This window comes from Pseudorasbora parva, chromosome 17 (assembly GCF_024679245.1).
Source record: "Pseudorasbora parva isolate DD20220531a chromosome 17, ASM2467924v1, whole genome shotgun sequence".
Classification (NCBI taxonomy): domain Eukaryota; kingdom Metazoa; phylum Chordata; class Actinopteri; order Cypriniformes; family Gobionidae; genus Pseudorasbora; species Pseudorasbora parva.
Window position 1 is genome coordinate 7,103,127 of NC_090188.1, and position 20,985 is coordinate 7,124,111.

At 40.2% G+C, this 20,985-nt stretch overlaps 1 protein-coding gene across 5 annotated transcripts in view; it reads left to right on the plus strand.

The window, feature by feature from the left end:
• Nucleotides 1–20,985, plus strand: part of LOC137044850 (MAM domain-containing glycosylphosphatidylinositol anchor protein 1) — a 332,623-nt gene that overhangs the window by 120,097 nt on the left and 191,541 nt on the right. For all 5 annotated transcript variants that reach the window (XM_067421199.1, XM_067421200.1, XM_067421203.1 and 2 more), the window contains one exon: nucleotides 16,146–16,285. In XM_067421199.1, coding sequence (XP_067277300.1) covers nucleotides 16,146–16,285 — 140 coding nt within the window. The remainder of the gene's footprint in view (nucleotides 1–16,145; nucleotides 16,286–20,985) is intronic.

Genomic DNA, 20,985 nt, shown 5'->3' on the forward strand with positions numbered 1-20,985 from the left:
TTACATTCATTAATAATACAAATGAATTGCCAAGAAAACTAAAATCACACTGCTCTGTGAAAACTGCATTTTTGCAGGGAAAATTGAATACTTACAGTGAATAATGGTTTATTTAAAGGGGTGATAAATTGAGAAATCAACTTTCCCTTGAGCTTTTGATATCTAAAAAGTCATGGTAATATAAGAATATCCTGTAAGTTTCAGAGCTGAAAACTTCCTTGTTAGCCAAAGAAAAGCTTTTATAGACACCAGGCCCAGAAAACGATCGTGTTCTCATCTTTTCGTCATCGACTGACGAAACATTCCTCTACAGAATAATAAGCGCGTGTAATTCAGTAGCTGTTCGGATCACACTAGCCAGCAGCAATAAACATGCCGAAGATAGAAAGATATTGCGCTATTCCTGGTTGTGGAAGAACACAGTCGCTGCATTAGCTTTCTTCGCATCCCAATTCTAGGAATGTGTCATACTTAATGATAAAAATATATTTTTAATGAAGTTCCAGCTTACGTGGGGAAGTCAATGTGCATGTGTTAGCTTTTTTTTCCTGCAAATCGTTTGTAAACAGGTCGAACATGTCTCAGGTCGAGCTGGATTTGCAGACATATTGAGAATAAAACACAACGCTGTTCCTTCTATATTGGATCCGACAGGAATGGTGCAACACACTTATGTCAGTAAAATGCCTTTTATATGAAATAGTAGTCCCGGGGCTATATGTTTTCCAGACGGGCTACCAAAACGTAACCCTGTTGGCAGTCCGGTGAATTTCAAATATTGAAATAATATTCCTTTCTTGATCTGTGTGTGTGTGTGTGTGTGTGTGTGCGCGCACGGTTCACGCTTATATCCACAAATCAGGCGCGCCAACTAATACAAAAATAATATTCTAATCAATCGTGGGTGGATGAGAAATAACATTGTTTGATTGATAAAGACGTTTACGAGTCCTGTGATTGAGACAATCATTCCGGTTGCCACTTTCAAATCAGTCCCTCCCTCATGTGAACTGAATTGACAGCAGAGCTGAAGCTCATTAAATTTGCAAATCTTATCCAATTCTAGCCGTGGGCGTTCCAAGTCTCCAGTGCTGCACGCCCATCAGAACCCAGCGTTCAGAAAAGAGCCTCAAAACCAGGGCAGAAAATAGCATGTTTTTTATTAGTTATGATGTAAAAAACACACAAACGTCATTAGTTTACCTCAGACAATAATATAAAACATTTTAAAAAGCCAGTTTATGACGCTTTAATATTTGTTATTAAATTATGATTTTTCATGGCTGAATCTGATTTTTTAGAAGCAAATCCACCAATTGAGATTGCCCTTTTCTCCTTTATGCAAATGTATTTGTTGTTTATTTGCTCTATAACAGGCAAAACTTGCCATAAACAAAAATATATATTTGTAGCCATTTAGAATAAGATGCAAAAACTACATTTAAATCATGATGCAAACAAAAATGTTACACGCATAGCATGAGCAGTTGTTTTATATTTAAATTACATTGCATCATTTTAAAATTTAATGCAAAAAAGAGAATGGTCTGACTTTTTGTTTTGTGAAATTGTACTATAATTATGCTAGAAGACACACCTGCACAAAACAAAAACAGCACGGACTGAATGGAAATGCTATTTCGCTCTCTGACATTAGGTGCTGCTTATGAACATGAGCGCTTTATACAGAGGTAAGAGGACAAGAAAATGCCATCAAAACTATTCTAAAGACAGTTAAACCCCATATAAACCCCTACCCTCATTTCAATATTTATATTTTTTTCTTACTATATTTTGCGAACAGTGAGCTTTGTCGCTGGTAGATTTTTTTCCACTGCTGGCGCTTCTGTGTTCTCCTCTTTGTGTCCGTTGTCAGCAAGTCCCGTCTCTGACCTGTGTTAAAGGGGTCATTTTTCCCTTTGGTATGATTCTTTAAGGGTCTTCATGTAAAGTCTGTAACATACTTACTTTGGTTAAAATTCCTCAATGTTTGTGTTTGTGCATTTTACCTCCTCAAAAACAGCTGTGTTCACAGCGACTAGTTCGTGTCTTTAAAGGATAATGAGCTACTGCTGACCCCAGCCCTCTCTTCCGTGGGGCGTGTAGACACGTGAAGTGCTGCATTGGACGACAGTGTACAATTGGCTGAGGGCGGAAATATGCTAATATGAAATATGACAGTCTGTCAGCGGTTGTAGGCAGAGCATGAGCAATATGAGGATTCAAAAAAAGGAGTGAAGGGATATTTATTACAATGATAAATATCCCTTCACTCCTTTTTTTGAATCCTCATATTGCTCATGCTCTGCAAAAGCTGGTTGTATCCACACTGCAAAGACACATTTATATGCAAACACTATATAAAAGTGAATTTTGCGCCTGATGACCCCTTTAACATTCTGTGTAGCAACTCATAATGTAATAATAATATAGTATTTACATGATTATTTCAATACAGTCTTAAAATGTAATAAAATATTGAGCTCATAATGTAATAACAATTTTTACATTATATTTATTACATTATAAACTCATCAAAAACAGACATATTGTCATAATTGTAATAGCTTTAATAGCTAAAACATATGAATCCCTTACAGTACATTTAAAAAAGTGAGCCAAAGCGTGAAAGCACGTTTGATAGCACCTAAATGAGGAACCGAAATATTCGAACATACGCCAGCACTCGCATGCATTGAACAACGTTTACAAAGAGACCGCTTTGCCCATGTTTTTCTTTTATTTTCTGTTGTTGTAGTAAATCCCTGAGGAGCCAGCACGTGCATCCATTGACAGAAACATAAATAGATGCGTCGTCATCAGATGCGAGATGAACCACATACGTCCACACCGCAGATATGTTACTTTAGACAAGCACGTGCAGGTTGCGGTTTTTGTTTGCGTCATCACAACATTTTGGCCGGTTTGTTTCGGTGATAAAAGTCTTTACCAAAAATGTTCGGCGGAAAATGGCTCAATAGTGCATTCTCAGTTTTCAGTTGAACATTTTCGGTGGCCGACTACTCCGTGCATCCCTAGTTTGTATCCACTTCCGTTTTTTTGGCTTTTACAGCAAACAAGTTAGCTGGCTACAAGCCAGATACAAGCTATCAAACGTACACAAGTTTCGAACAGGAAAAGGACAACCGACTTCCAGTTTAAACCCGCTATGAATCATAGGTAAATTCGCTAACCAGGAAAAAGGTGGATTACATTGAGTTGCTACATCCTGTTTACAGACTTTGTAATATTCCCACACAAATGTCATTTTGGGAAATGATCGCAAAGCCGTTTGTGTGCAAGTACGGAATAGAGATCGGCCAAAATAAAACTTAAAACCATTCTGATTTATGGCTGATCGACCGTTGCATCTCTATTTTCTATTATTGTTCAAATCATCCCCCGGCCCCGGGCCAGATTGGACAGTGCTGTGAGCCATATTCAGTTTGACACCCCTGGTTTAGAAGAAGGTTTCAACTGTTTTTATCCATACAGTGAAAGTCAATTGGACTCCAATGCCTTTTATTTTATGCAAAAATCCCCCACTGAGATATTTTTCCAAATATCTTTCATATTGACATTATACAGGTTTCGAACAGCATGATGGTGACTAAATGAACTAATCATTAAGATACAAAAGGTTGTAATCAAAATGCACTTGCTTCTGTGATCTGATGGATCACGTCATTTTAAATGGGCATGACTATTCTGTATGCACACATACACTACAGGCACTTAGAAGTCCTGGCATGTGCTCCTCCGGCTGCACTCAGCCCTGCTCTTCTCGTTGCCAGAGATGCTTGTCTGATGAGATGACGTCTGCCCTAGTGGTCGTTTTTGCCAATAGTCATGTTTGTCAGAGGGCTGATCCGTATTGAGCCCCAGTGAAAGCTATCAGCTCCTCACACAACAAGTAAACACTCAATAAAACACCTTGACACACCTAACACTGTCAGATTAGCCTCTGCCGGCCAGTCTCTCTCCCTCTCAAGGATCTTATTTATTCTTAGAAAAATGCTCATAGACGTGCCGTTAAGTGCCTTAAGGATGAATAATTCTCTCTCTTTTCTCTCGGGACACTGGGAGATTCAAGATAGATGAATATGTTTGCGACTCCAGGACGTGAGTGAAACAGTGGATCTGGTGAAGCTCCTCAGCAGGAGTGTTTCAACCATGATTTATGTGTCGAGTGCATGCATGAAGAATAGCAAGACACAGGAGGAGATGCTCTAGAAAACTTCCAGCAACAAGCTGGTCAGAAGGGGTGCAGAAATACTCCCAGAGGACCGTGGGTGCAGGTGGAGCAAACAGCGGCTCAGGCCATCAATTACACCTGTGGTTTTTACATCTGCCCTAAATTGCTTGGTGTAATCTCCAAGTTCTGAGTTTCATATCCTGTTTTTTGAGCACAGGTTTTCATACACTTTATATACACTCATTTTAAGGATTATTAGGAACACATGTTCAATTTCTCATTAATGCAATTATTTAATCAACCAATCACATGGCAGTTGATTCAATGCATTTAGGGGTGTGGTCCTGGTCAAGACAATCTCCTGAACTCCAAACTGAATGTCAGAATGGGAAAGAAAGGTGATTTAAGCAATTTTGAGCGTGGCATGGTTGTTGGTGCCAGACGGGCCGGTCTGAGTATTTCACAATCTGATCAGTTACTGGGATTTTTGCGCACAACCATTTCTAGGATTTACAAAGAATGGTGTGAAAAGGGAAAAACATCCAGTATGCGGCAGTCCTTTGGACGAAAATGCCTCGTTGATGCTAGAGGTCAGAGGAGAATGGGCCGACTGATTCAAGCTGATAGAAGAGCAACTTTGACTGAAATAACCACTCGTTACAACCGAGGTATGCAGCAAAGCATTTGTGAAGCCACAACACGCACAACCTTGAGGCGGATGGGCTACAGCAGCAGAAGACCCCACCAGGTACCACAAATCTTCACTACAAATAGGAAAAAGAGGCTACAATTTGCACAAGCTCACCAAAATTGGACAGTTGAAGACTGGAAAAATGTTGCCTGGTCTGATGAGTCTCGATTTCTTTTGAGACATTCAGATGGTAGAGTCAGAATTTGTCGAAAACAGAATGAGAACATGGATCCATCATGCCTTGTTACTACTGTGCAGGCTGGTGGTGGTGTAATGGTGTGGGGGATGCCACACATTTTCTTGGCACACTTTAGGCCCCTTAGTGCCAATTCGGCATTGTTTAAATGCCACGGCCTACCTGAGCATTGTTTCTGACCATGTCCATCCCTTTATGACCACCATGTACCCATCCTCTGATGGCTACTTCCAGCAGGATAATGCACCATGTCACAAAGCTCGAATCATTTTAAATGGGTTTCTTGAACATGACAATGAGTTCACTGTACTAAAATGGCCCCCACAGTCACCAGATCTCAACCCAATAGAGCATATTTGGGATGCAGTGGAACGGGAGCTTTGTCCCCTGGATGTGCATCCAACAAATCTCCATCCACTGCAAGATGCTATCCTATCAATATGGGCCAACATTTCTAAAGAATGCTTTCAGCACCTTGTTGAATCAATGTCATGTAGAATTAAGGCAGTTCTGTAGGCGAAAGGGGGTCAAACACAGTTTTAGTATGGTGTTCCTAATAATCCTTTAGGTGAGTGTATATATATTTTTATCACTAAAAAAATGCTAAAATTGTAGCAAATATAGCTACAAATATTAAAATCAAGTTTGAATGTTGTTTGTACACCGATCAGGCATAACATTATGACCGGGGAACTGAATAACACTGATCATCTCTTCATCACGCCACCTGTTAGTGGGTGGGATATATTAGGCAGCAAGTGAACATTTTTTTACTCAAAGTTGATGTGTTAGAAGCAGGAAAAATGGGGATTTGATCAAGTTTGACCAGGGCCAAGTTATAGGGGTGTGACTCTTGAGACTAAACTATGATGAGATTTCTTGTCGAGGTGAAAAGCCGTCTCCTCATATTCAGCCTCCACTCTAGTTTTGCTTTTTATAGAAATAAAAACAATTGTATTCAGGTGGATAATAATAACAGTCGCTTCAATTCCATCGGCTCATCTAGAATGAGCTGTTCGAGTCTTGCGCAGTAGTGATCATGCAACGAGAAGACGAGTGTATGTTATGAGGTGTGTTGCGTGTTAGTGAGCGCTCGCATTCAGCGTGTGTTATATGTTAGTGGACAAGACGTGGCAGAGAGAATTCGGTTCGCAACAGAAGCTCCAGACTCATATTTTAAACTACGCGCTCAGCTCCACTGCTCCCTCAAAGTATACGCACAATCGCTCAATTGAAAATAAATGGGAATGCGCATACAAACACGATTTCAATAAATTACCGCTGTTTGAAAGCGGCTCCCCGAGGCATGAGAATTTCTCCCAATATTGAAGTTATCTAGTAGCCATGTTTTAGCTCTGTGTCTAAGTAAAATTTGGTCTCTATTTGCACGTTGAATATTGAGTACTTTGATTATGGTTATTGTTTGCACTTAATATCTATGATCAATTTGTAGGAAGGAGTTCAGTTAGGAGGTCAAACGAAGTTTGTGCTGTTCTTAGGTGTAAAGAGACAATCATACAGGAAAGAATACAGTACTGTTGTCTTTTACTGTATATGTTAAATTTAGAAAGTAGAAATAAAATGACATTCATTACAAGATGATTAATTAAAACATTTCAAATGCACCTGCAAACAATTTTTAATTTCTAGTCATGTATTTCATCATAGTATTGTTAAGAAATCCACAATGTAAAAATCTTGTCTCATCTTGTGAGATAAGGGTCTCCTCACACCCCAACCAAATTATGATGGCAAGAAGACTGGGTCAGAGCATCTCCAAAACTACAGCTCTTGTGGTGTGTTCCTGGTCTGCAGTGTCCAGTCTTTATCAAGTCCAAGGGAAGGAGCAGTGCTGAACCGGCAAAAGGGTCATGAGTAGCCAAGGTTCACTGATATTTGTGGGGAACGAAGGCTGGCCCGTGTGATCTGAGCAAACAGACGACCACTTGTAGCTCAAATTGCTGTAGAAGTTAATGCTGCTTGTGGTTGTGACCTTGTGTGCAAGATGTCAGAATACACAGTGGAGCGCAGTTTGTTGTGAATGGGGCTGTATAGCCGCAGACCAGTCAGGAGGCCTATGCTGATCCCTGACCACAGCCTGGTCTGATGAATCACATTTTTTTTTTTTTACATCACATGAATGTGTGTTGCTTACATGGAGAACACATGGCACCAGGATGCACTATGGGTAATAGGCAATTACCCCTATAGCCCAATAGTGCCTTGGGCAATGTTCTGCTGGGAAACCTTGGGTCCTGCCATCCATGTGGATGTTACTTTGACACGTACCACCTACCTAAGCATTGTTCCAGTATGTAAACCCTTTCATGGAAATTGTATTTCCTGTTGGCTGTTGCTCTTAGAGCAGGATAATAGTTCAGAAATGGTTTAAGATGTTGACTTTGCCAGCTTCTTAATATTTCTATGTGGCAAAGTCAACCCCTTAAAACTTATTGCTGTGCCCCTCAAACAATTCCTGACCTAATTTCCCTAGATCTCAACCCAATCGAGCATCTGTGGGATGTGCTGAACAAACAAAATCCAATCCATGGAGGCTTCATTTTGCAACTTACAGGACTTAAATGATCTGCTGCTAACATCTTGGTGTCAGATACCACAGCACACTTTCAGGGGTCTACTGGAGTCCATACGTCGGCAACACAACCGAGGGAGAATATTAGGACAATATTAGGAAGCTGGTCGTGATGTTATGCCAAATAGGTGTATGCCTGTGTGGTGTTTTTAATATTCTTTAAAGGTGCTTTTTTTTTTTTTTGCAGCATCTGACAGCGAGGATGTGAATAGCAGTGTGTCTGTTTAGAGCTACTGTAGAAGCATGATGCCAAATGGCGATTTATTTGCAATATTGACCTTTGAAATTGTATCTGACATCACAAACTACCTTGTAACCAGTCATGTCAATGTTTGCGGGCTTTAGCACATTATTAACTTGGCTCTGAAGCAGGGGAGCCTGGTTATCCAGGTATATATTTTTGTTAATATATAAAAAATATAGTACATTTAGCAATATAGCGGGTGAATTATGTATATGATTTATATTACGATGTTATGATATGCCTTTCTCCACTGATATTTTAAGTTGTCTCTAGGGATGCTGATTTTTAGAAGGCAGAATGAGATGGAGGACAGGAACATGGTTTGTGTAACAACAGCAACACATTATTAACGGTTTGATAATGTAGTCAAGTAAAATGCAAATTATATTAATTACTGTTATGTGTCCGACGTTGTAGAGAGAGTGTTTACTACAGTAAAGCTGACCCTGCGGATCTCTGAGCTGGTGTGAGTGAGTGGAGGGAGGCAGGGCTAATTTGCATATTCATTGGTTGCCGTTGCCGTATACTAAATGAAGCAAGGGTGTAGAGTTACATTCAAGTTATTGGCTCAGTGGCTCAACATTTTTTAAACGGCTACTCACAAAATGAGGTACATGCTTACCTTTAAGGCCACGTCCAGTTTTATTTGCTAAAACCATGTGATTTAATTTTTTGCTCGTTCTTGCTCTTGCTTTATTTCACCCTCTCTCGGTATTGTGACTCTGTGAGTGTGTGGAGGTTTTGATGGCTGTGTTCATTTATTTGTGTGTGTGTGTGTGTGTGTGTGTGTGTGTGTGTCATATTGATTTGTTTTTATATTCCATCTCTCTATGCCGCTCTCCATTTGTTTTGTTTCTTTCTACCCCCCTCCGGCATGTTCCCCTCTGCTGGCTTGAGACTAGTTTGATAACTCACAGAGAGAACCTTGTTTGCTTCAGATTTAGATGGATGGTTGTATGGGCGAACGGATGGATGGATGGACAGAGGAGAAAAGGCAAAAAGAGAGATGTTTGAGAAGTTGTGCGTTAGGTGACAGCATGCCCACACATCAGCTGCAAATTATTCTAAAATTATTATATGAAACCTAAATTTTCAGAGATGAGGAGCATATACCCCTGTTACTTTCAGCTAAAACTAAACTAAACCTATTAATTTTTATTTTATTTTAATAAATATATATAATAAAGCTGAAATTAAATTAAATTCCTGTCCAGAGAATTGTCCATTTTTACGAGTAATTATGATAATTCTGCTCAGTCACTGTAGTTATTTAAAATGGTATAATTGTTTAAGTAAAGACAGAACATCCATCCATCCATCCATCCATCCATCCATCCATCCAGTACTTACCAGTAATAACAGTAAATTATGCATACAATCAAACCCTAATTCAACCCTAACCCTATAGTAAGTACATGTTGTTAATTAATATTACTCAGTACTTGAATATAATTACACTGTAACGATGACACCTTAAAATAAAGTGTAACCTAATATTGATAAACATAACAATTGTAAATAGTGTTGTTGATCAGTATCTAAGAACTCATCTAGACTAGACTGGGGTTGCTCCGGTTCGCAGTGATATTTATTTCCTGAATAGCTGACCCAGAGCGAGTCCTGTTGCTGAGCGACTGCTGCCGAATACTGATGTGAAGATGTGGATTGTCTTCATCCCATGATGCACTGGGTCAGTGTGACAGTGATAGATGTTGACCCGGCTGCAGAGTTAAAGAGAGCTCATCCCTGATGCTGGGCGTTCTCTCCCGCTGAGGAGGAGAGTGTCCAACAATCTGCGGCTTACACACGCACACCTGCTGAGAGGGCAAGTGGTTTGTGAGGTTCAGTCATCCCCACATTATGTGGTGTACCTGCAGCTGTTAACTCAAAGACCTCGCGCACACAAACACACCTCACACTTAACAGATCAATAATAATCCCATCATGGAGAAATTCATTGGCTCTGTCTTTGAGGAGACCTCTCTATTGACCACGCTGTTATATTCTCTTATACAGGCACATTGCTATTCACATCGCTATTCACATTGCTATTATCTCGCTGCTCAAAAAAGCAGTACCCGAAGCCTATCTATTGTGAGGGTTTAAATAGTGAATGGTGAAGGTTATGACTTTTGATTTAAGACTAAGGTGATAGATTAATTTGACTGATGAATTTACATTTACAGCATAATTATCACAAAATTTGAGGGCAGCATCTCTTTACCCACATTTGGTGTCTGCTACTGAATTTATTATACTCTATTTTAAAACATTATTATTATTATTATTATTATTATTATTATTATATAGTATTATTTATATGCTATTATATTACCGTAATTCCTCAAATAAAGACCGGGGCCTTTATTTACCTGAACTGCCGATGGGAACCGGCTTTTATTTGAAGCAGGCTTTTATTAGGGGCAGGCCTGTATTTCTAATTCCATCTGTTTGAAATATAATTGCTTTATGTAAACCGTTTTCAATTTAAAGTGATCGTTCCAGTGGACAAATATCATTGATTTTTTTAAGAAACATTTGCAAAAATATCACCATACAAGAAAATAATACGCATTTTTTGTAATTCCATGCGCAGCTCCGCATCCGAGGTTGAACAAGTTCTCAGCGAATCTAGCTGAGCATGACGTCTCCTCACACGGGCCCCCAGTTTGCACATACAAATTAGGTGCTTATATTTACTGAATGAGCCTACAAATGCAGAAATAAGCCGTTTTAAATAAAGATCCAGTTTTAAGCAAATAAATAAATAAATCACAACATTAAAGTTCAGTGAAATTAGTAAATATTTAAGAGATCGTTAATTTAGTGCATATTTTGTTCTCATGTCACAAGTAATAATATCAAGCCAATGTTTACTTGTTTACTTGAGTTTTACACGATTCTTTTGTGGTGTGGTTTTTGGTGAAATGTACTAAAATAAATATCATCACCTGTGCACGTTAGCCCACTTCTTCTCGACGCTTTTTTCTGTTGGTTCATAGAACAATTACTCCGAATCGCCCTCTGTCATTTCAAAGAATAGCACAACGGCGAGCGCGTCAAGTAGGAGCGCGCGCAGTCAGCGGAGCAGAGACAGGCGAAAGTATAAACAAGGCGTTAGACGCGGTGCTGCGCGGAGCTGAGATTCGAGGCTTGGGTGCAACACCCTTAAGACATAAGAGACGAGAGGTTAATATTAGGTGCGTCTTAATCAGCTCCCTAGTTCAGTAGTCAGGGCACTGATCAGGACATACCGGTAAGTCAATGGGCTGATCCCTGATCAGTGCCCTGACTACTGACGGAGCAGATTGAGGCGCACGCATTGTGAAGATCGATATCTGTAGCCTACCCGAGAGGTTTCTGAACGAGCCATAGGCAGCAAAGTCAATGCAATTTTCAAGGCCCAGAAAGGTAGTGAAGACATTGTTAAAATAGTCCATTTGAACCTTATTTTTATGAAGCGACTAGAATACTTTTTGTGTGCAAAAAAACAAACAAAAATAACAACTTTATACAACAGTTTCTTCCCGTCTGTGTCAGTCTTCTACACTATTCACGTAGTGCAAACAATATTGGCCGAAGCTGTTCACATGAGCACAACGACGCGTGCGTCTGATGCTGACGCAGGAGCTGGCCAATAATGAGGCGGTGTTCTGATGTTGAACGTGGAAGAGCTGCACTGCATTTACAATGTGGATAACATAGGATAATGACATTGAAGAGAAGAGATTGTTAAACAAAGTCGCTGTTTTTGTTTGTTTTTTTGCGCACAAAAAGTATTCTTGTCGCTTCATAACATTTACGGTTGACCACTGTAGTCACATGGACTATTTTAAGTGTCTTTTACTACATTTCTGGGCCTTGACATTTGCTGACATTGTTGCCTATGGCTGTTTCAGAAACCTCTCGTGTTTAATCAAAAACATCTGCTAGTTTGGAATGGCATGAGGATGAGTAATTAATCACAGCATTTTCTTTTTTGAACTAACCCTTTAATTCTATCCCTCACATCCTCGATTTTATTCCTGTCAAAAATTAAATATGGTGCTACCCTGACTAAGGTCTATTGTTCATCACAATAAGTTGTGAGCAAGCTTTACTCTACACAAGTGATAGTTAGCCAATGAAAGGTATTGTAGCAGAGCATGTGTTCATTGCAGAATTTTTTTAGGCCTGAATATTTTTTTTTTTAATTCCACGAAATTCCCAAGTTGTGTATGACTTTGAAAATGCACATTGAACGTTGTCTTTGTGGAATGGCTCTCTTCAGCTGGTTGTTAGCGCCGTTAGCATGAGTGCAGGCCTCATTGTACTGCTAATGAGCGTCATTAATTTTGGCATGGTGACCGACCTGTGATGCCTGCTTAGCCCTGACCACACCGTTACACACACAAATAAAAGCTCTGGCAATTTCCACACATTTCTAAACATGTCCTGCATTGCCTGCAGCTATTCTTGTCCCAGACTCCCTTTTAAATGCTAATAAGCAACGCAGACTCATCATTTACAGTGTGTAGGCTGTCGCGGTACATGCGTTCCTCTTCGCAATCAAAGCGCTCACCGGGCAGTGACCGCCGGGCTCGGCTGCCCGCAGTGCTGGTTTGTATTCCCGAGGGCCCTGAGTTTGAATTCTTCTTAGAGCATGAAGTGAAATCCAGCTTGCAAACTCTGTTAGGAAAGATGCAAGTGGTTCTTGAGTGCACATCTGACTCATGCAACATAAGAATGTCATCTGAAATTTCTCGTAATGTTTTGGCCAATTCAGTGCACTTAGACCATACATGCTTTTCTATAAACATGCATATAAGAAGGTCATATCTCATAGCACATAATTTTTCTCCCTGGATGTACATTTATAAGATGTATTGATGGCAGATCTATTACAGTTCAGAATATTTTACGAGATGCTCTTGCAGTTGTCTTAACAATAAGTGGTCTGGGTGGGACCCAGAGGGAGCATTTCAGTGTTATGCATTTATTCCTGAAACATCCACCATCTAGAGTGCCCATTATCACCACTAGAGGGCATTTCTCCCATCACTTTGCTTTCATATCATGAACTGCATTTCCCATAATCCATTGCTTGGATTTGTTTGATTACTTCTACCTGTGTTTCATTATCTTATTAATGCCTGTATATTTAAGCCTATGTTTATCTTCACTTATTCTTTAAAAAGTGTTGTAAGTGTCACACTGCATTTCTGAGTGCTCTCCCTCTGGCTACCTGTGTTAACTTACCTGCCCTTAAGTTATTTGGAAGTTAATAAGTTAATCTAGCCACAGGAGGTCAAATCCTGAACACAGGCTGACATATAAGAGTGGTGGCAGAAACACACAAGTGGACTATATCTTATGTAGACGCTGTAATCTGATGGAAATTAGTGATTGTAAAGTAGTGGTAGGTGAGAGTGTAGCTAGACAGCCTAGGATGGTGGTGTGTAAGATGACTGGTGGTGAGGAAGATGAAGAGAGTAAAGTCAGAGCAGAAGACAAAATGGTGGAAGTTGGAAAAGGAAGAGTGCTGTGTGGTTTTCAGGGAGGAGTTAAGACAAGCTTTAGGTGGTCAAGAAGGGATTCCAGATGACTGGACTACTACAGCCAACGTGATCAGGGAGACGGGTAGAAAGGTGCTAGGTGTGTCATCTGGAAGGAGGAAAGAAGACAAGGAGACTTGGTGGTGGAATGAGGAAGTCCAGAAGAGTATCCAGAGGAAGAGGTTAGCTAAGAAGAAGTGGGACAGTGAGAGCAAGGAGGAAAGCAGACAGAAATATAGGGAATATAGACTTTATATATATATATATATATATATATATATATATATATATATATATATATATATATATATATATATATATATATATATATATATATATATATATATATATATATATATATAGTAAGGAAGATGAGAGGGATGTGTATCGGCTGGCGAGGCAGAGGGACAGAGATGGAAATGATGTGCAGCAGGTTAGAGTGATTAAAGATAGAGATGGAAATGTGTTGACAGTTGATAAGAGGGTGAGGGAAAGATGGAAGGAGTACTTTGAGGAACTGATAAATGAGAAAAATGACAGGGAGAAAAGAGTTGTAGAGGCAAATATTGTTGTCCAGGAAGTAGAAAGTATTAGCAAGGGTGAAGTTAGGAGAGCTTTGAAGAGGATGAAGAGAGGAAAGGCAGTTGGTCCTGATGAGTGGAGGTATGGAAGTGTCTAGGAGAGATGGCAGTAGAGTTTTAACTAGGTTTTTCAACAAGGTTTAAGAGAGAGAGAGAGGATGCCTGAGGAATGGAGGAGAAGTGTGTTGGTGCCGTTTTTTAAGAACAAGGGAGATGTGCAGAGTTGTGGAAACTACAGAGGTATTAAGCTGATGAGCCATACAATTAAGTTGTGGGAAAGAGTAGTGGAAGCAAGGCTAAGGGGAGAAGTGGACATTTGTGAGCAGCAGTATGGTTTCATGCTAATAAAGAGCACTACACACTTTACAAATTTTTTGGGTTAAAAACAACCCATGTTGGGGTGTTTACCCAATTTCTGGGTTTGTCCATTTTGAACCCAACTTGTATTGTTTTTAACCCAGCACTTTTTAGAGTGCATTATTTGCTTTGAGAATGTTAATGGAGAAGTACAGAGAGGGTCAGAAAGAGCTGCATTGTGTCTTTGTAGTTTTAGAGAAAGCATATGACAGAGTGCCAAGAGAGGAGCTGTGGTATTGTATGAGGAGGTCTGGAGTGGCAGAGAAGTATGTTAGAGAGGTGCAGGATATGTATGAGAGCAGTAGGACAGTGGTAAGGTGTGCCATAGGTGAGACAGAGGACTTCACGGTGAAGGTGGGACTGCATCAAGGATCGGCTCTGAGCCCCTTCTTGTTTGCGGTGGTGATGGACAGGCTGACAGATGAGGTCAGACAGGAATCTCCATGGACTATGATGTTTGCAGATTACATTGTGATCTGTAGTGAGAGCAGGGAGCAGGTGGAGGAAAATCTAGAGAGGTGGAGGTTTGCTCTGGAGAGAAGAGGAATAAAGGTTAGTTGCAGCAAGACAGAATACATGAGTGTGAATGAGAGAGAACCAAGTGGAACAGTGAGGTTACAGGGAGAACAGGTAAAGAAGGTGCAGGACTTTAAGTACTTAGGGTCAACAGTCCAGAGCAATGGGGAGTGTGGAAAAGAGGTAAAGAAGCGTGTGCAGGCAGGTTGTAATGGGTGGAGAAAAGTATCAGGTCTGTTGTGTGATAAAAGAGTACCAGCAAGAATGAAAGGAAAGGTGTACAGGACAGTAGTGAGACCAGCGATGTTGTATGGTTTGGAGTTGTACTGAGGAAAAGACCGGAGGAAGAGCTAGAGGTAGCAGAGCTGACAGCACATGAGGTGTTTTGGAGACAAAGTTAGAGAGGCCGGGTTGAGATGGTTTGGACATGTTCAGAGGAGGGAGAGTGAATATATCTGTAAAAGGATGCTTGCTGAGGTTAGAGCTGCCAGGCAGGAGGTCAAGAGGAAGACCAAAGAGGAGGTTTATGGATGTAGTGAAGGAGAACATGAAGGTAGTCAGTTTGAGGAAGAGGATACAGAGGATGGGACTAGATGGAGGCAGATGATTCGCTGTGGCGACCCCTGAAGGGAACAGCCGAAAGAAGTTATTTGGACCTGTTTTTGCATGCTTTTGGATTATGATTCTGGATTGTCTTAATAAAGCTGCATTTGGGTCCTCAACTGGTGCTTCAGAGCAGTTTCATGACAAATGTCAGTTACAGAGCAATTCCCCGTATTATGAGACCAATATTATTTATATTGTCTGAAAATTAATATGATAATTAAGCAAAAGTTTTATATTCATATTTGTTCTATCTATTTATACACTTAATCATTTAAATCTATTTAAACATAATTTAATGAAGAAAATGTGCACAAAAAAAGCAACAAAAAAACAACAACAAAAAAAAGCAAATTGTGCATGTGCTGTATTTCTTTAAAATAAATGCCATTTGGCTTTAGTATGTTATGTAGTTTTTAACTGTGGCTTAAATGTACAAATTATTTTTATGGAGTCACTGTATGTGAGAGAAGGCAAATGTTTCTTGCTACTTGCTTAAAAAAGGGGTTAACTTAGTAATGTCACTAGTTTTAGCTTGTTGGTCTCCAACAAGGCATATATCAACGTCACAGCTAAAGTAGTTGTAGAAAGAAGTGAAAATGTTAGATTAATCTGACTTTCTCTCTGTCCTTCAGCTCCTGCAAACGCTCAGATTGTACATTCTGGGCAGGCGTGTGTGGTGAAGGAGGACAACATCAGTGAACGGATCTACACCATCCGAGAGGGGGACACGTTAGTTCTGCAGTGCCTGGTCAAAGGACACCCACGGCCTCAGGTGAACACAAACACACATTCACACCACACAACAGCTTCACAGACAGAAAGGCATGAATATGGGAATAAAACTTTTTGCCACACCTTCTGAAGATAAGTGAGTTTACTTGACACAAATACTGTTATTAGCCAAGACACTTTCTTAAATTAAAATACAGTACTTTTGTCTCCTTGAGAGTGAGCTTATTTAGCTCTTAGCTCCAAAACTGCAGCTTTTCTGGGGTGTTCCTGGTGTGCATTGGTCAGTATCTATCAAAAATGGTCCAAGGAAGAAACAGTGGTGAACCGATGACAGGGTCATGGGTGGCCCAAGGCCGCACGCACACACAGATCAGGCATAACATTATGACCACCTTCCTAATATCATGTTGGTCCCACTTTTGCTGCCAAAAAAGCCCTGACCCATCGAGGCATGGACTCCAATAGACCTCTGAAAGTGTGCTGTGGTATCTGGCACCAAGATGTTTGCAGGAGATCCTTTAAGTTCTGTAAGTTGTGAGGTGGGGCCTCCGTGGTTTCGACTTGTTTGTTCAGCACTTTACACAGATGCTCAATTGGATTGAGATCTGGGGAATTTAAAGGCCAAGTACACACCTCAAACTCGTTGTTGTTCTCCTCAAACCATTCTTGAACTATTTTGGATTTGTGGCCATTATCTTGCTAAAGAGGCCACAACCACCAGGGAACACTGTTTCCATGAAAGGGTGTACATGGTCTGCAACAATGCTTAGGTAGGTGGTATGTAATAATAATCCCCATATAATGATTGGCTTAATCACAGTGTCTCCTCTCCACCAATCAGCTGTTGTGTGGTGAGCGTTCTGGCACAATATGGCTGCCGTCGCATCATCCAGGTGGATGCTGCACATTGGTGCTGGTTGAGATTTCCCCTTCTATGTAAAGCGCTTTGAGTGCCCAGAAAAGCGCTATATAAATGTAATGAATTATTATTATTATTATGTGTCAAAGTAACATCCACCTGGATGGCATGAGCCAAGGTTTCCCAGCAGAACATTCCCCAAAAGCCTCACACTGCGTCTCCGGGCTTTCCTTCTACCCATAGTATAGAAACCTTGAAAACATCAGATCAGACCAGATCAGCACAAATCGTTAAACTTGCCAATTTTTCCTGCTTCTAACACATCAAGGCCCTGTCCACACAAAGCCAGAGACACCCCCCCCCCCCCCCATTTGCTACTTAAGATATGTTTTTTAAACCCTACACCTACCCCAACCTTAAATCCACCCTTACAATAATTGAATTACATTTATTAAATGATGCAATATTGATATGCGCATACCGAATGGCCATAGTTGTATACCTTTAAGTCTTTCACTGTGCCAGACATGGTGTGATGACATCACCGTTTCACAAAATATACAGAATGGCTGTACACATGAAAATGCAAGAATATCGTTTTCATATTTATTCACTCTGGGGCCGTTTCAGAAAATATTAAAGGTCCCATTCTTCGCGTGTTTTCAAAGCTTTGATTATGTTTACAGTGTGCAATATAACATGAGTTCATGTTTCACGTGTTAAAAAAAGTATTTTTCACACAATTTACTTATCTGTACAGCGCTGTTTCCTTTGTCCTAAAAACGGCCTGATGATTTCCTTGTTCTATGAAGTCCCTCCTTCAGAAACGCGTAACGAGTTCTGATTGGGTCAGGGCTTCCCGTGTTGTGATTGGACAGCAGCTTAGCGCACTTTGCCTGGAAAGGTCCCGCCTCTTACCATAACGGGGAGATGCAAGCGCTGAATGCGCGCTCTTCTCCACGTGGGAGAGCAACAAGACCACGGCCCCTATTTTGCGTGTTCTTGTGGGCGGAGGGTTAGTCAACAAACGGTTCTAGTGACGTCATTACATCCCTGCACTTCCTGCTGTAGTCCAAACCGGCCGTTCGCTGTAGGCTTGTAAAGGGAACTTCTGTTAAATAAAATATCTCGCTTGGCATTGAACTTTGAGCTTTATAATTTTACAGGTATTATTTATGCTCTAACAGCAACATTACACACTAACTAAAGTTTGAAAGATGGAATCGCGAAGAACGGGACCTTTAATGCTTCCAAAACGCCGGATCCGTGTGGACGGGGCCCAACTTTGAGGGCAAAATGTTCACTTGCTGCCTAATATATTCCACCCACTCACAGGTGCTATTATATATGTTAGAGGTTCCACTGACTAATCGACTTTAATGCTCTGCCATGAAGCTTAGTCTCTGGCCTATAGAGGGCGCAACAGGATAAGCCGTTTCCTGACATGCAGGCTCTGTTTTCAACTATTAAAATGACAAATACACTCAGGGTGCTCTTCACAAGGCATGTTTGATTATACCATTAGGATGCTCAAAATTGATTGGGAGAATGCACGCTTATTGTACATGCAAGTTAATCACCGTTTTAAACTAATGCGTGCTGCATTGTAACACACACACACACAGCTCGCACATTACGCAGAGATTGCACCTCACACAACCATTCTGTTGCGTAGAAATGTATTGTCAACACCGTTCTGTGATTTATCAATAAAATAGCTAATAGAAACTGAAGTTATATCATATATTTCTTAGTAACTTAAACTCACAGCTTCACTGTAGAGAGACGTTGGCAGGTAGAATGAATCCACATACAATCGCTTTCTCAATAATGATTTCAGATGTGATCTTTATTGTGCTACTTTATCTGTATCTTCTTTAGAACGAGCAGAAATCTGTGAAAAACATAATAGCCCAAAGACAAAAGAACCGATAAACAAAAGCTGTTATAGGAGCAATAACCTTATGGGCAGTGCTATGTCAAATGCCATAGCTGTCCTGCCCACAAGAAAACCTGTGTTTGCGTCTCAGCTCAGCTCGACTCGACTTGACTTTCATCACATAAATGTCGACTTTAAAAAAACGGTATTCGTTCAACCCCTTGTTTGTGTGTGTGATGTGTGTGTGTGTGCATGACTACACAGCAACTCAAAACACAAAACATGTTGTTAATTGTTTAACTTTTTATCAGAGGTGTCATCATTCGCACACTGCCCTCTGGAACTACTGTAGCTCTATATGAACTTTCCAGTTTTTGTGAGTGTGCATGTCACGCACATGATATAACATGACTACAGACACTGAAAGAGAACAGGGCTGTCAGTGGACTTTTTGTGGAGCTTTTATTGCCGCGTGAGTGTGTGTTATATAAGGTAAGGTTGAGCTGATAACAGTAGGAGGTGTGAAGAGCGAGGCTCCCACAGGCACTCTGTCCGCTGCCATCAGATCACTTATTAAAGACCCTCATACACACACACACATCCTCCCAACGATCTGTCTACATATATTAGTGGTCCTTGTTGCATCAGGAGAGCACCTAAATTCTGATCTAAATTCCATCAGTTTTCCCTTTCGAAGTCCTGAGAACGAGTGCACGGAAGAAAAAGTTGCTGTTCCATAACATGATCCATGATTTCCATTAGAAATGTCAAGACATTGTAATGACAACAGTCTGAATATAGGCATGCAATATAGAGTGTGAATATAGTCGCAGTGTCTGAATATAAACTAATGAGAATATTACTGCATATACTGTCGGATGTTATTGCCTGTGGTGCTGGGCCTTCACGGGTCACTAGACAGTGTGCTTTGTGTGTATGTGTTTGTGTGGGTGTGTGTTTCTGCGTCTAGATATTTGTGCCTGAATTTTATTTGTTTTTACAGCTCATGCATAGAATGTATATTGGTGTGTTTTGCCCATCGTACTGAACTGTAGTTTGTTATATTAAGTTCGAGGTGTGTGTATGACCTGAATATGTATGTTTGTTGAAAGTGATATTCACCTTGGTGTTTGTGTAAAGCTCAGTGGTGTAATGCCTCATTTCAATCAAATTTTTTCTTGAACAGCAAATCAGAATTATTTTTGAAGGATCATGTGACACTGAAGCCTGGAGCAATGATGCTGAAAATGTTTTTTTTTCCAATCTTTTTTAAGAGTCTGAATCTTGATATTGCCATCCTAAAAATATGGAGATGATGTGTCTTCCTATATGGTTTAAGAAATTAAGATACACACTCCTTTAATTAGGGTTATAAGAACTGTTGCCAAACATACAGTTTAACATGCTGGAAACACACTAATTACTGCAATAATGATGCAATCATTTATTCTTAAAGACCCCCTGTGGTGAAAAACAAGTTGTTAATGTTGTTTATATATACTATGGTGTTTTTAATTAGCTTTACGACAAACCATGTGCAAATGCATGTCAACACCATTGCTGCCTGTTTTTTCCTTAAAACTGCAGTGACTCCTTGTAAAAAAATTAGAAATTAAAGGTAAAGAAATTACCCCTGTAAAAATCACGTCAATGCATGGGCAGGCTTTAGCATATCATTAACTGCTGTGAAGCAGGGGAGTCTCAACAGAAGCAGGTTATCCCAGTATATTTTCTGTTGATGTGAAAAATCGGGTACATTTAGCAATATAGCAGGTGCATTATGTATATTTACAATGTTATGATGAAGAATCTACTGAGTTTCAAGTTCAAAGCGTTTCTAAGGATGCTGATTGTTAGAAGGCTGTTGATGGTTTGCGTAACATTAGCAGAACATTATTAGCTGTTTGATAACATAGTCAAGCCAAAGGCTAATATTATTAACGCGCATACACTCTGCTTTTTACACACTCAGGCACGCTCAGCAGCACACATTCTAAATACA